This window comes from Gadus morhua, unplaced genomic scaffold (genome assembly GCF_902167405.1).
Source record: "Gadus morhua unplaced genomic scaffold, gadMor3.0, whole genome shotgun sequence".
NCBI classification, from domain to species: Eukaryota; Metazoa; Chordata; class Actinopteri; order Gadiformes; family Gadidae; genus Gadus; species Gadus morhua.
The window spans coordinates 38251-55936 of NW_021964012.1; the positions used below are offsets into that span (position 1 = coordinate 38251).

The following is a 17686-nucleotide window of genomic DNA, read 5'->3' on the forward strand; positions in this document are numbered from 1 at the left end:
GGAGGCACCCAAACACAGCTTTTCTTCCAGTGTTTAGTGTTTTGGGGAGATTTGTCGGAAACTACTTTTTTGTCGGTTTATCTTTTGTTCATTCTCTTCTTCGTAATTTATTTAAAATCTGAAAAAGTGCCGAAGAGTTGCTCAAACAGAACCGCTACGTCGGTACGAACACGACGGTTCTGTTTGTACGAACATCGGAACAGGCGCTAAACTCAACGCCGTTTTTTTTCCCCGATGTTTGCCGACGACGCGGACGTGCGACCGGTGAAGGCTCTGAGTGACGTAGGGCTGCCTTTTGTTTTCACCAGGGAGCGGGGATACAAAGGGGGCCAATTAGAAGGCAGCGGAGGCGCCATGTGACAAGCGAGGGCCCCGGGATGTCAGAGGGGGACAGGGGTGGGCGGGGCCCGGCCTGTCGAACGGGGCCTTTGAAAAAGATAACAATAAATAGCTAATAATGACACTTAATGAGCTTGATTAAGTTGATTTGTTACAAGAGGGGCAAAAAAAACGAGGCGCCAGGGGTGGATGTAGGCGATAATAAGACATTGATTTTAATAGATAGGGGGAGATTCTGCCACAAGTCCTGATGCACAATGAGACTGGGACGGGGGGAAAGGTGGAAGGGTGGGATACAAAGGAATATTAAATAGATTCTCGGCAGACACGTTTTAGATAATTAGATGAATTTCCTATGGCGCCCCTACCTTGCGGCAGGCAAGCATAGCATGAATATGGTATGATTTTTTTTATATTTTTTCCCTTACCGGTTTCCTCTGCGAGGTTTTGGATTGATTATTTTCAACACAGACTTTCTTTGCTGCAGTGAACAAGCGCAATAGGTTCGCACTGTATATGAATACCATTAAATGATGCTATTATGGAAGCCGTAATGACTGTCAGATGATTACCCCCCCCCCCCCCCCCCCAACTCAGTCTTGCCGGCGGTTGCATTTCTCTCGTTTCATAACATAATTGTCCGTGATTGAATTGGCCATTTTGCCTGCTTTTCCCTTTCTCGCTCCCATCCCTATTTGCTTTGCCAGGGGTGACAGTGGTGGAAGTTACCGCAGAAAGCCAATGTGGATTCCACTGAATGGCTGCTGTAAACAAAATGCAATGAGAAATGGGGGGGGGGAGACACTTTTTTCTCCGAAAAGGATTTCAATGTGACTTATGTACTCCCCCCACCACCACCACCACCACCACCACCACCACCACCACCACCACCCTAAAAAAAGATCCTGGAAGAAAGTGAACCGAAAGCGAATACGAATCCGCTTTAATTAAGTTGGAGACCTGTTGAGGAACATTTCCAATCACGGGCGTCAGAACCGGCGCATTCTGTGTATTCATCCCCAGGGCGGCGGCGTTGCCTCTCTCCTCATCCCAGCCAGCGCCGGCGTTCTCTAGGGAGGGACCCCGGCTAATTGAATACGTTAACCAAAAATGACTGCCGGGGGCTTTATTTATTTTCCTACTTTCCTCCGACTTGTTTAAACGAGACCGAGCGCCTCTGTTGTGCTCCCCTTCCGGAGCGCCGTCGTTCCCGTCACCGTGGGACGGCGTGCCGATTCCGGGGGGCCGGTGTGTGTGTGATCCTCAGTCTTATTTATTTCCTGGCGGACCCTTGAGGGACGCCACAAAGGCTCCTCAGAAGCGTCCCCGGTTCACCCCGGGTGTGTTGGTGTGCTGCGAGCGAGCGTGAACTCAAAGCAGACTTGAATCTGTTCCAGCAGACTTGAATCCGTTCCAGCAGACTGGGGGTGAGAGTCCCAGTCTCCCAGCATGCTGTGGCTCTACACTGGGAGGTGTGAGGGCATGTTCCATCCATCACGGTCCAATCATATGACCTTTACTCATAATATTCTTTTCTCACGCTGGGTCAAATACGACTCACCTAATACCAGAATAACAGCATCTATAGTGACAGAACATATTCAAACGCAGGGTGAGTTCAAAACCCTCCTGGTTCCAATTGCTTCCTTCCTGCCCGCTCAAATGTCATGAAGTGACTCTCCCATCGCCGCTGTCGACGCTCACTCCCCTGATTAGTCATCCCAGCAGGGAGCTCTGGACGTGACGGCGACCGAAGCCAGTTAAACCTCGCGTAAACCCGCCGGTTGACGATGAGCCAGACGCCCGGAAGACCGGCGTTGTCAGAGGGAAGATGGCCCTTAAGACTCGGCAGAGACAGGCGGCGGCGGAGAGAACACGTCTTCTAACAAGCAGCTTGACTGGTGGGCCGTGAGGTATTAACGTCGGGCGGAGTATGAGATCCAGACACCGCTGGGTCTTTTCCCAGAGGGCACAGGGATCAGATTCCCCCCCCCCCCCCGACGTTACTCATTAGTCAACACGCTCCCCGACGCCGTCGCCACATTTATCACCGTGACGACGAGAACTTCTCCGCACACAAGCAGCCGAAGCATATTATATAATCATTAATAACCGGCCGCACCATTCATCTTAAGAGAGTTAGATTAATTTCCCTCCCGTGGGATACTTGTTCATTTTAGACAACTGTCAACAGCCCGGCCGTGTGTGGTTGAGTGTGTGTGTGTGTGTGTGTGTGTGTGTGTGTGTGTGTGTGTGTGTGTGAGTGTAAGTGTGTGTGTGTGTATGTGTATGTGTATGTGTATGTGTGTGTGTGTGTGTGTGTGTGTGTGTGTGTGTGAGGTCTTTGGCCTTCAATCAATCATGGGGCGAATGTGCTGGTGTGGAAGACACCAGTGAACCAACAGATACATTTATTTTCTCCCCTGAGAGTCCTGCAATGTCTTCAACAAGAGGCACACATGAAGTGAACTTACTCTGAAAGTGACTATGCTGTTCATAAAGTTATGCAAAACATACCTTTTGTGGATCGAAGTCGCCTTTTAATTACACCCCAAAAAAAATAATCTGCTGGAATTTATAAATGAATATGGTGATTAGAGGAAAAAAGGTACCGGGCATTGATGTACCAGATAATGAATTACGATACCTGCTTCAGACCTCAAATTTACATTTTTTTTGTGCTAAATGTGCCCGATCTCGCCGGCATTTAATCACCTTAGCGACACCAGTAACTGCTTTCATTTAACCTTGACTGAAGATCATGAATTCTGCTGCATTTAATTGGATACATCATTTAACAGAATGAACGGAGCAAATTTCACCCCCCCCTCCCAATTCAAAGGCCCAGATTGACAGACAGAGGCAGCAAGACCCGGCACAATTAAAGCCGATCTGTATTCACTGGCCCTGTCACCCATCACCATTACTGATGGGACTGTTTGATCATGTCTGCACAGAAACTTTGCTGAACTTCACCTTGTTTTGAAAGAGAGACACAGCCGTCACGAGGCTGGAGCCAGGAGGGGGTGGCGTGGGGGTCTTTGAAGGGACAGGGATTGGGGGGGGGGGGGGGGGGGGGGGGGGGGGGGGGGGGGGGGGGGGGGGGGGGGGGCTGTGGGGGGACTTCTAGGGGTAGCGGTGGGTACGTACGCCTACGTCTTGTCTACCCGCGCTCTGACAGGAGCGCAGCACAGGAAGATACACGCCATTATGTTTATTGTCTCTATTAGAGGTTTAATTGAATTGTTCGGGAAAAAGCTGAAAGAAAGTGACAATGCTGTCACGTAGGACATTGGAAATTATGACTTTGTCGTGTTCCTCTCTGCAGACAATTGCCCCAGTGATGTGAAAAACTGTGTCAAGTGGCACAGAGTGAAATGTTCGGCAGACACTTAATTGTTTTCGTGCCTTTGACTCCAGAGAGAACAAATTTAATCTGTGCGCCAGACATTTCCTCTGTGACTAAGCCCAACCAGCCAATGCATGTTTGCTTAAGCAGCCTGCTCCGGGCTCAAATTTCATATTTTGCAATTACAGTTTTTTTCCTTCTCCCCCCCCCACCCCCTTCTTCTTCTTCTTCTTCCAAGAACAAAAAAAACTAATGTGTTATTTAAATGAACATAGCTTTGGGATATTTTTGTTAAATATCTGAAACGATTGCTCTGGTTGCTGAGTCCTGGGGGACTATAGGCAGAGGGTCCTTGGGTGATTCAAGTACAACAGGATAAGACACATAAACCCGTCCATCCGTTATGGGGTCAAAACATGCGTCTAAATATATATTTAGCTGGATTGGGTTTGATGACTATTTAGAGCTGCTCTATTAAAAACCATTGACAGTCAGGCCTCCATGTTGGATTGAGTAAAATAAATCCCTGCGTTTCACATTAGCAACAACAAATGAACTCAAGCAGCCTAATCTCATCTACGAGGTTCTCACCTTTCCTAGAATGTAATCACAAGTCCAAACGTGTTAAATGTTTAGGAACAAAAACATGGATGAAAAACGAAATATGCTTTGGTACTCTACATCGTATCCATCAAGATGGAGAGAGAGAGAGAGAGAGAGAGAGAGAGAGAGAGAGAGAGAGAGAGAGAGAGAGAGAGAGAGAGAGAGGGGGGGGGGGGGGGAAAGAGGGGGCGAGAGAGAGAGAGAGAGGGAGAGACAGAGAGAGAGAGAGAGAGAGAGAGAGAGAGAGAGAGAGAGAGAGAGAGAGAGAGAGGGTGGAGAGAGAGGAAGAGAGAGAGAGAGGGAGAGAGAGAGAGAGAGGGGGCGAGAGAGAGAGGGAGGGAGAGAGAGGGAGGGAGAGACAGAGAGAGAGAGAGAGAGAGAGAGCGAGACAGAGAGAGACAGAGAGGGAGAGAGAGGGAGAGAGAGAGAGAGAGAGAGAGAGAGAGAGAGAGAGAGAGAGAGAGAGAGAGAGAGAGAGGGAAGAGCTAGCATTAAGGATCTTTACGGTACCGTAAGGCGATAAGCCAACAGCACAGCGAGCGCTCAGACTACAGTGTCTCTCCCCCTGGGAACGGGGAGCTGGAGGATGCTGTAACTAGGATGACACACACCATGGGCTTCTGCCAGCTGTGGTTGATCAGCGCTGGCATTTGGGAACAGAAGAAAGGCATGTTAAAGGAAATGCAGATTAGCCCGGGCCAAACAAATCCACTCCAGCCGCCACCACAATAACACAAACCATGTGCGCTGCTTTGAAGTGGTGAAAATAATCTTAAGATTATAGAGTGGTCTTTGGTGCTAATTGTCTGAGAGTTGTTTTTCTTTTGCCCCCATTAATTCTTGCTCTGAGAAGCTACCACGAATGTTTCGGCTCTGTATTGTCAACTGTGGTGATATTGTTTGTGACAGCCAACTGGAAGGATGGCAACGTTCATTCAGTGTGTGTGTGGTAAAAACACATCGAGTAACGATACATGGGAATGCCTTTGTAAACCAGAGTTAACCTAGTTAGCTTTCCTTCCCAAATACAGCAGGAGCCTCTGACAGCAATGTGGTTAATTACCTTTTAGAGAAGTTGACGTTTACCACAAGATTAATTCCTACAGGCAATGTTTATAAGAGCCTTTAATGGGCAGATTTAGCTAATTAAGCCTAAAGCCTTTTTTGTCTTTCATGTCTTGTTTGAAGAGTTAGAAGTCCTACACAGGCTACCTATTAAGACATTTTTACACCCCAAACACTGAAGCTAAATAATTTGCCTGTTTAAGTAACCTAGATAAATGCATATGTTTTAAGTAAGTCCATCCTTCAAACGTCCCTGTAAATGCAGACCATAATTGAATGCTATAATCACAGAGACTATCGTAAACAGTATATGGTGACTGAGGCCTGCTGGAAGAAGGCCTATCCCTTCTTATTCCAGTCAGGACTGAGGTTATGCGTATGGCATGTTTAACAGCTTGGTTTGACGGTGTTACACAGTGTGTGTGTGTGTGTGTGTGTGTGTGTGTGTGTGTGTGTGTGTGTGTGTGTGTGTGTGTGTGTGTGTGTGTGTGTGTGTGTGTGTGTGTGTGTGTGTGTGTGTGTGTGTGTGTGTGTGTGTGTGTGTGTGTGTGTGTGTGTGTCTGCCCTCTGTGTTGAAAGTTGTATGGGTGTCCACTGCCACCAAGACTGGATTCATGGCCAGCAATGAATTGCGTGGTGAAGGGTCTTAAGCAGAGGGCTAATGAAGTAAAAATTAATGAAGCACAAGAGCGCCACCATCTCAAGTCTCTTCCATGCCCCATTTGTAATGTATGATCTCAATAAAATCAATCCAATGTACCAGTACTCACTTAAGGTAAGATTAGATTTACAGATTACAACCCTGCATTCCCTTGGTTATAATTACCTCCCTCCCTTCCTCCACGGAGCTAAAGAGTGCTCGTAGACTCTTTGGGGGCTTTTAATTTGAAGGATCACAACATGCAGCACAATGTAACTCGCCGATACCAAAGTCTTAAAAGCAACGGGCGACAAGGCGTTTTTACAAAGCCCATGCATACATATGAACTGCTAGAGAACAATATCATGTTGTTTTACCTCCAACTTGAAAAATACCGAAGACTTGTTGAAAGTCGAAGCCAGACCGTAAAAGCGTGAAGGCTGACAGGCAGAGTCGCCTGTATTAGAGCTCCCCCTTCAGGCGACGAGGGGAATAATGTTTTGTGGCCCAGCAGCTGAGAACCGACTCACAGGCCGAGGCCTGCAGGCTGTGGATGAGACGTATAGAGAGAAACACGGCAAACGCAGATATGTTATTTGTTAATTTCATGCCGTCCATGTTTGTGATTTAAATGTAGGTTTTGACATGGTGTCACACGTTTTATGTGTATCGCTTTGAACAGAATATCGGGGTATGTGTACACTTATTTACATGTCACATTTACCTCCTGTAATGATGTTATCGTAGCCCTATATTTCAGTGGTAGTATGTAGCCTATCTCGACCCTCGACCCCCCCCCCCCCACTACATACGATTTAAACAAACTGTAAACTGAGTAAAGATGAGACGATGAACCTTATCTACCTGAAATACAAAATAAAAAGAAAAACGTAAAACGCTTTGTCTTCAAATATTTTAAGTACAGATTTGGCGTAGATACATCCACAAAGGCTTTGGAAGAAGTACACATACAAAAAATATTGTCAAGTTCAGGCTCCTGCCTACCTCTCCACCTCCGTGAACGATTCTCTATTTATAATGTCATCTTATCACCCTCTCCTTGAAGGCAGCAGCAAGTGCACTTATGCTTTCCTTTGTTAGGGTGAGTTGGCAATTTCCTCTGAGATGGAGCAACTGCAGGCGGCCCTCTCTCTCTCTCTCTCTCTCTCTCTCTCTCTCTCTCTCTCTCTCTCTCTCTCTCTCTCTCTCTCTCTCTCTCTCTCTCTCTCTCTCTCTCACACACACACTCTTGGGCTCTCTCTCCCCCTCCCTCTCCCCCTCTCTCTCTCTCCCCTCATTTTCCTGCTCTCTCTCTTCCCCTGTCCCTCTCTCCCCCCTCTCTCTCTACCCCCCCCCCCCCCCCCCCCCCCTCTCTCTCCCCCCCCCCCCGTCTCTCATACCCTCTCCATCTTCTCTCTCCCCTCTCTCCTCCCCCTCTCCCTCTTCGCTCTGGTTTTTTGTTTGATAATGTCCCTGGCACCTGGACACAAACTGCTGTTTCAATCAGCAGCCCGGGGAGAACATGAGGACAGGAACATGTCACATGTGACTGCTGCCAGCCGCGGACCCTGCCACTGCCATTTAGCACCAGCACTCTCTTTACTTCACTTTCCCGGACCCGAGGGTCAGCGCCAAGGGAGGCGCTATCTGGAAACTTGTCTTTCGGGGAGACGGGGACAAAAACACCCTGAAGTGAAGGAGCTGTCTCCCGCTCTCCTCCGAGGAAATGTTGTTATTTGGCTCCATTTTTTAAATGGTTGCTGTGATGTAAGTTGAATGTTGGATAGCAACATGATTCCGGGCTATTATGTTATTGTATTTATTAATAATTGCATGTTTGGTTGGATACTTTAGATATTAGAAACCTTGATTCGTTCTTTCTTTAACCGCAGACACATCGCAAGGTTGTTATTAATAAGCAGCAAGCTGGTTCATTGCAAAGATCTGTCAAATTCTTTGGGGTAAATTATAATTAATCAGTTGATTTTGAGCCGCATTGCGACTGCAGTGCCCATAGTAACGGCGTCTTTTCATCTGTTGCTACAGCTCCACTGTGGACCGGCAGGACACAAATTAACTGCCTACCCGCCACCCTGCGGCCTCGAGGAAAATATCGCTCAATCAAAACCATACAGCCGCACGTTAAAACCTACCGTACAAACCTGGACAAGTGAGATATCCTACCGTACTACGAACCCGGAACAGTGAGATCCTACCTGTACCAGTGAAATCCTACCGTACCTGGACGAATGAAATCCTACTGTACCTACTACCTGGACCATTGAAATCCTACTAAACATACCTGGACCAGTCAGATCGAACTGTACCTGGACCAGTGAGATCGTACTGCACATGGACCCGGACATATAAGATCCTACTGCACATGAACCTTGGCCTGCAATATAACTCCCAATACCTCTTGTTAAAATAAGAATTCAAACCCCTGCATAGTGCCTCTCCATATAACCCCTGCAGAGATGGGATGAGTTTAGCCTGCTGAATGGTCTGCTGAAAAAACCCAGCTCTACAGTGGGACAGTCTAGGGCCAAACCCAAGAGCCAAAAGGCTTTTGGGTTTGACCCCAAGTGTGTGCATTCTGACTGGAGGCGTGCTCGACCAAGGCACAATAACAGGCAATACCCGCTCAAAAACGACACGGATTTCATAAAAAAAAAGTCTAAACAAACGAATACACTTCAGTGCAAGTTGCCGTGGAGACAAGCATCAGCTGAACGACTGAATCCTACCTGGGGGCATCGCGGCCTTGATGGTGTGGTCTAACCAGAGGAGCCAGACCATGGTGGAGCCGGGCAGGGGCATTTGTGGTCTGTCAATAGGACCGGTGAAGTATGGGTTCGGGCGGGCCGGTCTCGTGTACCCGTGGTGCTGCTCAGTGTGGCAAGGCACTCAGGGCACTTCAAACCCCCCCCCCCCCCCTCTCTCTCTGACAGCGCCTCTTTACAGGTACCCCCCCACCCCAGCCCTGCCGCCGCTGCATGCTACTCATTTACTGCTACACTGGTTTTCATAATTAGCGCCGCAAGGCCTCATTAAATCTGCTCTAATGAATAAATATTGTATTTCATAGCCTGATTACCAGATCAGCCGAATGCTTGAGCGTCGTAAACAATTATTTCCCCTAAATATTCATCACCCCAAAGTGGATGATCATTGGTATTTAATACAGTAGCGCTATTTTCAAGTGCATCTTTATTATGCTAATAATAGTTTTTGAAATGTTCCTTTTTGGGGACGGAAAAAGAAAATCTAACCTCGGAATAACATTCATATACATAATGTTATTCCGTATATGGAATTATTTGTGTAACCTTAGACAACATAAACCAGACATTTTGAGGCAGAGTATTTAACAATATATGCACAAATGTAAAACGTTGTCGGATGCCACTTTAAACTTGCATACTAATCATTTGTTTCAATCTTTAGAATAATTATATTGGGCTCTTTTTTGTGAGCTGTTTTCGTATTGTTTCGTGGAGGCGGTTTGGGATAATTTATGACGAATCCCATCAGGCATGAATATTGTGAAATGCAAGTTTCTCTTCATCTAAAGGGGTTATGAAGGGTGATGGAAGAGAGAAAAACACTTGGAGAAAAAGTAATTTTATGGGTTTGCTAATCAGAACAACAATTTCCAATCAGTCAAGCAAAGCGTAATGATTGACTAGTGTTGACTGACTGCTTGAGTGAACTACCATTAAACATTAAGCAGAGATTTACTTCTGAATGCACAAGTCCATTCAACAGTCAACGGATTCAAACGGGGAACTAAAGGAAAATAAAAACGTCTGAACGTCTCACTATATCACACCGCTGATGCAGTTCAACTCAACCGATAGATTATATTGTTTGGCCGTCAGTAAATATCACTAATTAAAACTGGGGTTGGCTTAGTTCAGGAGGCAGAGCAGGTTGACTTATAACCGGTAGGTTGCTAGTTCAATCCCCGGCTCCTCCTAGCTGAGTGTCGCTGTGTCCCTGAGCGAGACACTTAACCCTAACTGCTCCTGACGAGCTGGCCTTGCATGGTTGACTCCGCCGTCGGTGTGTCAATGTGTGCATTTACCATCGCTAAATGCCCTAAATGTAAATGTAAATACAAAAAACGAATCACCAGTGTGATGTGTTCATCAAAAGCACATGCATTCATAACTAAAATCACAACATAACAGCTCAATGTCAAATAAGAAGCACGGACATGTCCTAAATCTAAATTTAGAACGCCTCCACCGAGATGTATGGGTGATAAAGTCCAAGAAGAAGAGCTGTAAGTGTTATGACGCATGCGGAAGAAGACGGGTCAAACCTAGTGCGTCTCAGGGCTGTGAACCGTCCACAGCTAATTCTGTGTCATTATCGCACTTCTGAACAGAAAATAAAGCCCATAGGTCTTTTGCCACATGAGTGCCACTTGAAAACCTTTCCGGCTTAACGCTGAAGCATCGCAAGAAACGATGGGAGAAAAAAAAAGATGGGAGAGATGAGCGGGAATGTTCTTTAATAGGACAAAATGATTTACAGGTATGGGATCCCCATTAGACTCTGCTAATTGTTTCCACACCATTAGTGACAGTTATCTAATGAAGGATATTTAACTAGGTACCACAGTATATCACAGTCGGCGACGGAGCCAAGTGCGTATGTCCTTCTCTAGTTCACTGGCATCGCCGGAACCACGGCCCCCCAACAAGGACTATTTGACATTGAGCGGGTTTGATCTCAGGGCGAGAGGAGATACAAGCTGTTCAACTCCACGGACAAGGGGGAAAGAACGAGACACAGTATAATGACACTTCCTGTTTATAAAAAAGAAAAGGCATACGGGGCATTTGAATGGAGGCCAACTCGCCTGTGTCCAATGTGTTACATTTAAAACAATGTAAAGAAATGAACTGATCTCAGGGGGAACAACAACGGCCGACACTGAACGGGATACGATGCCAGCTATTTGGAATTCTCGAGTAATGAAATTAGTGCGTAGGGGCAGTTTACAGTAGCGACTAAAAAAAAGCAAGGACACAAATCAGCTTGGCTACTGCAATCTGGGAACTTTGGCAAAAAAACTTTGCCAACAAAGCTCGAGGAATAATACCTCTCTCCAAAAAAGCTTGTGTTCAACAGAACACAAGGGAACAAAATATACAACATTCAAGGAACGAACAAGCAGACCCACACGCGGCACTTGAAACTGCATTAACGCGCAACATAAGCGTGTTGTCCTGAGTACTGCCTTGAAGGGATAACCACTGGGTTGAGGACATGTCAGCCACGCAGGGAGCAGGACACCCAGGGGTCTACTCAGAGTCCTCCTCCAGCTTCTTCTTCAGGCTGCAGACGCACACAGAACAACAGAGGACCCACGTTAACACTCAGACACGCACACACACACTGACCGGTTTAGACCGGAGACGTTCAGAGATACAATTTGTCCTTCCCGATACCGATTACGATTCCTCAACTGGAGTATCGGCCGATACCGAGTACATACACAGATAAAGCATTTAGCATTGCAACTACTCATGATACTTATTCTTACTGAAGAGTTATGTTAAGATGACAGCAATGTATAGTCGATGCACTTACTGGCAACTTCTTTATTTTATTTTCTAGAAATTTAAGAAGACATTTGTATACTGTGTATCTGGTTAAGTGTGAGCATCAATATTTTTCAGACGTTGCAGCTCGAACGCACGTAGGTCGGAGATTATCACCATTTCCCATCGGTGCATAGGCCTGCGTTCTCGCCGATACTCAATACAGCATCGGAGGATTTTCCGATACGGGTATTGGTGTCGGAATCGGAAGGACTCTAGTTCAGGACAGACGTGGATGAGTGTGGCCCGGGCGGCGGCCTTACCTCTTCAGGTAGGCGTGGGCGTTGTCGAAGCCGTGGAACTGGGCCAGGTACACCAGCACGCCGGTGGCACAGCGGCCATCCCTCGCCCGGCAGAAGCTGCAGTTGCAGATCCCTCGGCAGGGCGGGCACTGCCACTCCTGAGCAGAGGGGGGCAGCAAGCGCTCCGTGAGCTTCATTTACATTCAGGGCATTTAGCCTGATCCACAGCGACTCACAGTAAGTACATTCGTCAGAAGAAGAAACAACAATGTATCGTAGGGCCGCTCGATTATGGGAAAAATCATAAATCACGATTATTTTGGTCAATATTGAAATCACGATTATTCAACCGATTATTTTTTGAGTTTGAAAACATGTTTTAAACAGTATGAAAACATTTATTCTTATGTCTCTCCGCATTATTTTTTTTGGAACTGAGAATTTTGAAATTTCGCCTTAAAGAAATACACGAAATGGTCCAAAAGAAAATGTTACAATCTAAAATGATAAACAGATATGTATTCAGCTGTTCCGTCCTTTCTATAAAACATAAAAAAATAAAAATAATAACGTTAATTTTGTGATCGTTTGGCGCTAAAATCGAAATCGCGATCAAAATTTGAGTAATCGCCCGGCTCTAATGTATCGCTGTCTGTACATTAAGGATAAGGGTAGAAACAAGTGGCAAGCAACAACAATCGTTAGGTTAACCCATTCCCGGTAAACAACAAAGATAGCTCGGATAAGATGCTACACAATGCTAAGTACTGTTGTTAAGTGACAGGACGTACAACATCCAGATACTACAGCAGAGGTTCCAGATGCTCGCCGCGCCTTCATATGTTATGAACCCGGAACGTTTCCACCGGGTGCCCTTTGGGACACTGTCCTTCTCTTTAGACTCACCGAGTCCAGCAGCGCCGCCCGCACCTCCTCCCCGTAGCGGTTCCTCAAACAGGGGCCGCAGAACTGCCCCCTCACCCCCACACACTCTGGGTTACGACAGCAGGTCTTGGTGTCGGTCGTCTTCTGACGACACTGGTGGCATGTGGTTCCCTGGACGAGAAACGCAAACAAAGCATGAGAACCTGGAAGTGATCGACTTTTCTTGCTTTTTTTAGGGTTGCAAAAAAATGAAATCGTATTTTCTTTGCGTAATTTGTTTGAATCCCTTGATTTCATTCCTTAAGCAAATTTGTAAATTCAATTTCGCATAGGTTTTCTTAACAACGCTGTATAAAACAAAGACCACATCGTGTGTGTGTGTGTGTGTGTGTGTGTGTGTGTGTGTGTGTGTGTGGTGTGTGCGTGTGTGTGTGTGCGTGTGTGTGTAGGGCGGAGACTCACGGTGGAGCTGTTGTAGACCTTCTCCTTCACGTTGGTGCAGATGCGGTTCAGCTCCGTCTCCGTGACGTCCTCCACCGGCCGCACCACGTGGGCGGTCGTCAGCGACCCCGAGTACAGCGACCGCCGCGCCGGGGCCTGGAACACGACCGGGGCGTGTCGTTGGTTATCATGGTTACGAAAGGGTGCGCTCAGTCACGCGTGTGTCAGACACGTTGGCACACGGCTGGTTCTGTTTCACCCCCGTCTTCCCACGATTATGTCTTCCATGCATGTCTCCCGTCGTTAATGCGTGTGTTTTCATGCCTGTGCTTGTTCTTAAGGTTTTGCTGGTGCTTTCAGTAAATTTCCAATCCCGCCTCAAGACCCATCTCTTCTCCACTGTCTTCCCTTAGCCCCACCCCCCCTCCCTCCTATCCACGCGTGTGTCAGTGCTGCATGTGTGTTGTTTGTCTTACCACCACCCTCCCCTCAGTGTAAGGCGACTTTGAGTCCTAGAATATTCTATTCATAACTGTTCCAGGTTCCAGCCCTCTCCGCCCCCCCCCCTGCGGCTGCTGTCCCTCCCCAGGCCAGAGGTTCTGAACGACTCGCCCGGTTGAATAAAACCAAACTTGCCGTGGTACGTACCCGCTCGTAGTAGCGGCTGCGGCGCACCAGACTGAGCTGGTCCTGCTCCTCTTCGTCCTCCTCCTCGTTGTTGTTCTCGGGGGTGGGGGGCGAGGGCCCATCCCCCCGGGCCCTGGAGCGGGTCTGGGGCCGGGACGAAACCTGCTGTCTCCCGCGGACCCCCGGGGCTTTGTGCGCACGCCGGGGCTGAAATAGAGAAGAGAGGATGAGATTCAACAGACAAACAGCACCCTAGTAGCAACTCAGCTACACACTCTGATCTGATGTTTACGTCTCTCCATGCTGCTATTCTGGTCTCTCTATATTGCACTTTTAGTATTGCACCTCAATAACATACCTCAAAACAGCATGACTATTCTATTCTTTATAATGTATATGCCCAATGTCAGTCTGTATATGATGCGTTTATCTGTTGTTGTCTTTGTCTACTTTTATGTTATATGTTTGTGTGGTGAAAATATTACTCGCACATTAGGAGTAATTTCGATCCTGTGTCATTGCTTGTTGCATTGGTCTGTTACGACAATAAAGTTCCCTTTGACTCTGATGTGAGTTGAATCATCAACAGGTGGTCACGGTGGTCTTCTGCTCTTACCGTTGACGGGAGGGACATGGCCATTCTCCGGGGAAACAGACCGGGCACTTTGTTTATCTCCGCCATGAGCTTGGCGAGCTGAAAAGAGAAGAGAACTGGTCGGATCAAAACACAAGCTCTGGCTCCTCTAGTCATGCCTGAGCATCACCACGGATACGTGGTGATGCTGATGGTGAACGATAAACAGGCAGGAGTCCTCGTACCATCTCCTTGTTCTCCTTGATGTTGATGGCCCGTTTGTCAAGGAAGTTCTCCCCCTCCCCGCCGGTCGGAGGCTCCGGGGCCGCTCTCTTGGGGGCGGTCTTCCGGGCCGGGAACACCATGGCAACCTTGAGGGGCGTGGCCTTGCGAGCCGCTCTCCGCGGTTCCGACCGGACCTTCTGGGAAACCGGAGAAGACACTCGTGTTAAAATACAGCTACAGTTTTCTTTTAAGGTATAAATGGTAAAAGGACTGCATTTATACACGTTATTCTAACCAGTGGCCGCTCAAAGCGCTTTAGAACATTGCCCGACATTCACCCATTCACGCACCGACGGCGGTGTCAACCATGCAGGGCGACAGTGGCGCGGTAAAGGGTTCGGTGCCTTGCTCAGGGACCTTGACACGCAGCTAGGAGGAGCCGGGATAGAACTAGCAACCTTCCGGTTCCCAGCCAACCCGCTCTACCTCCTGAGCTGAAAAAACGACTAATATAAAACGAGGGGTGATGGGAACGTACCATGGCTCCCATACTGGTGCTGATGGCGGTCTCGAAGGCGCTGCAAGCCTCCTCGGTGGGGGACTTGAACACCTTTGGGGGGGTCATCCTCTTCGCTGGTCTCAGGTTGGACCTCTGGAACATCGAGTTTAAAACGTTTACGCCTTGGTTCATGATTGTACTTTACGCTTTAACTGAAGCGGTTTGAGGGTTGCTTTTACCGTGCTTGCGAAACCTCCATCGGATCCGAAGCTGTCACAACTATCATCGGAGGCGGAGGCAGAAGAGGAGGAGCAGGACGACATGGAAACGCTCCGGAAGCTCCTCAGACTCATCCTGCTGGATGGGGGCTGGGCCGCAGACTTCTACGATAAAACACGGAATGAGAAACACGCATCATGCACATGTAATAACTAATAAATAGTGGGTTAAGGGCGTATCGGTGAGACGGGAGTACATTGAGAGAAGCATGTGGTAAAATCTAACGTTGTGCACACACACGGAAGTTAAATGCTCAAGTGGCGCCCATGGAAGCACTTTAATAAGAATGCTACTGTAACAATAACACGCTTCAAAGTGTAATTACAACCTTATCCAATCATTATTATTATTATTAAACTATTCACAACCACATAAGTTGTTTCACATGGAACAGGAGAGCGAATCAAGAACAATGCATTCGACAACTGACTTTGTTAAGTTGCTTTAAGTAGTTAAAAAATCAATACATAATTTCACATATAATTGTCCATGCATGATTTAACAACTAAGCTTTGTGAGCATTGAAAACTAACTTTATAAGTTTGGCAACTTAGCTTAATGTCTTAACGAATACCACTCGCATTGAAGTTATTCCTTTTTAAACCCTGTTCAACGACCAAAATAGAAATTCAATGTAGATCAATTCAACAGTCAAATAAGCGAAATTAAGTATATTTAAAATGTTCTTACCATAGAACGAGTGGAAGGCATGTTGAGGCACAGCTTCTCAAGGTGAGCAGAAACAAGTGAAGAGCTGCACACTACAATGCAACTCCTGCAGACGTCTGTGTCCTGAAAGAGCAGAACATTTCCCGCGCCAGGACTGTCCTGGAAGCTGCCTAAAATAGGTTCGTGGATGCGAACTAAGATTAATTATTTAGAGATCATTACGACGTTGACTACGACGTTACAGGCTTTATAGAACCAGTGTGACTAGTTCCGACATATTTCTTGAAAATTAAAATATGTATTTCTCTGTGTTTATTATATGTTTTATACACACTCTCTTCCAGGTTCTCGGCAAATGGCGCGAAGTTTTCGCTTGAATATTAACATAGAGCGCGCGTAAACTTCTGCTGGCAACTTCCGCTTTCTTATCTTGGCCAGTATGATTCCCGTTTGTGTTATCATTCATATATTAAGCAATATCATAGTGGTAACGCCGATAATAAATCACACATATCTGGAGACAGAGCGACTCAAGCACAACAACGTTCATATTTAGTTTTTTAATAATACAAACTTTTAAAAACTAAAAATATACATCATAAAGATATATGTGCTAAAAACGTTCATGGACCAGTCTTTAGGGAGCATTTATTTTTTCATCAAATTCCGGACCAGCTCATATTTAGGTCAATCATATATTAAAAACAACACTGTGCATTTCTTTATCCCAAACGCACAATGCCATCGGCTCTTCCTTGTGCGACAGTCCAGGTGCGACTCACAACCGTCGTCCTCACGACAAAGTCCGACCCCCGCCACGCCCACCTCCTCCGCGCCCGCCGCCGCCGCCGCCGCCCCCGCCTCCCCGCCCGCCTCCCCCCCTCTTCCCCCTCCCTCTGACCTGCTTCTCCTCCGGCCTGGCTGTCCGTTTGGGCCGCCCCACCTTGGTCCACCCCCCCTCCCCGGCCTTCCCCTCCTCCCTCTCCTTCCCGAACGCCTCCACCACCGGCTGGATCCCCGGGATGGCCTTCTGCACGCGGGCCTGCGTGTAGCTGTTGCTCCGCTGCCTTCCCGGTTTGGCCACGCCCCCGGCGCCGGCTGGGCCCTCGCCCCGCCACGCCCCGCCAGCGCTGCCCCGCCTCTCCCCGGCCCCGCCCCTCCAGCCGCCGTAGCCCGTCTGGCGGCGGTATTCGTGTACGGCGCCCGCGCTGAGGCGGCGCCGCGTGTCCCTCTCCCGCTCCCAGGTGCTCTCCGACACGGTGCTGGAGGGGCTGCTGCCGCGGGACCCCAGGTGGAGCGAGCGGAGCCCCGGGGCCAGGCCCGCCGTCGGGGAGGGCCCCCGCGAGTCCCCTCCCGACCACGGGCAGCCGTCGCCGCGGCTCGGGCTGCGGCGCACGGCCGCCGCGTAGGTGGACGCCTCGTCGCCGTACGCCGACAGGAAGCGGGGCAGGTTGCGGGCGTGGCCCGGCGTCTCCACGGCGACCTGGGGCTCTTGCGCCAGCTGGTTCCTCACCTGCTTGGAGCGCAGCTGCTGCATCCATCTTGGGTCCACGTCTGGAGGGGAGAGGGGAGGGGAGGGAGGAGAGGGAGGGGGAGGGGAGAGGGGAGAGGAGAGGGGAGGGAGGAGTCGGGAG

At 48.2% G+C, this 17686-nt stretch overlaps 1 protein-coding gene across 1 annotated transcript; it reads right to left on the minus strand.

Annotated features, from left to right (window-relative positions):
- Positions 1–10498: 10498 nt before the first annotated feature.
- On the minus strand, positions 10499–16190 carry cdca7a (cell division cycle associated 7a). Its single transcript, XM_030350108.1, has 10 exons — positions 16074–16190; positions 15344–15487; positions 15144–15257; positions 14626–14802; positions 14423–14500; positions 13828–14013; positions 13201–13335; positions 12760–12909; positions 11875–12011; positions 10499–11345 (listed from the first exon to the last, which is right to left on the minus strand). Exons 1-10 carry the CDS (start codon positions 16092–16094, stop codon positions 11312–11314), a joined length of 1176 nt encoding a protein of 391 aa, XP_030205968.1. The 5' UTR covers positions 16095–16190; the 3' UTR covers positions 10499–11311.
- Between the last annotated feature and the right edge of the window lie 1496 nt (positions 16191–17686).

Coding starts and splice junctions, on each gene's coding strand:
- cdca7a (XM_030350108.1), bottom strand. CDS start 16,094: ATGCCTTCCACTCGTTCTATG. Junction 14,803..15,143: donor GCACCAGTATGGGAGCCATG/GTACGTTCCCAT, acceptor CCGGTTTCCCAG/AAGGTCCGGTCGGAACCGCG. Junction 12,910..13,200: donor AGGTCTACAACAGCTCCACC/GTGAGTCTCCGC, acceptor TTTCTCGTCCAG/GGAACCACATGCCACCAGTG.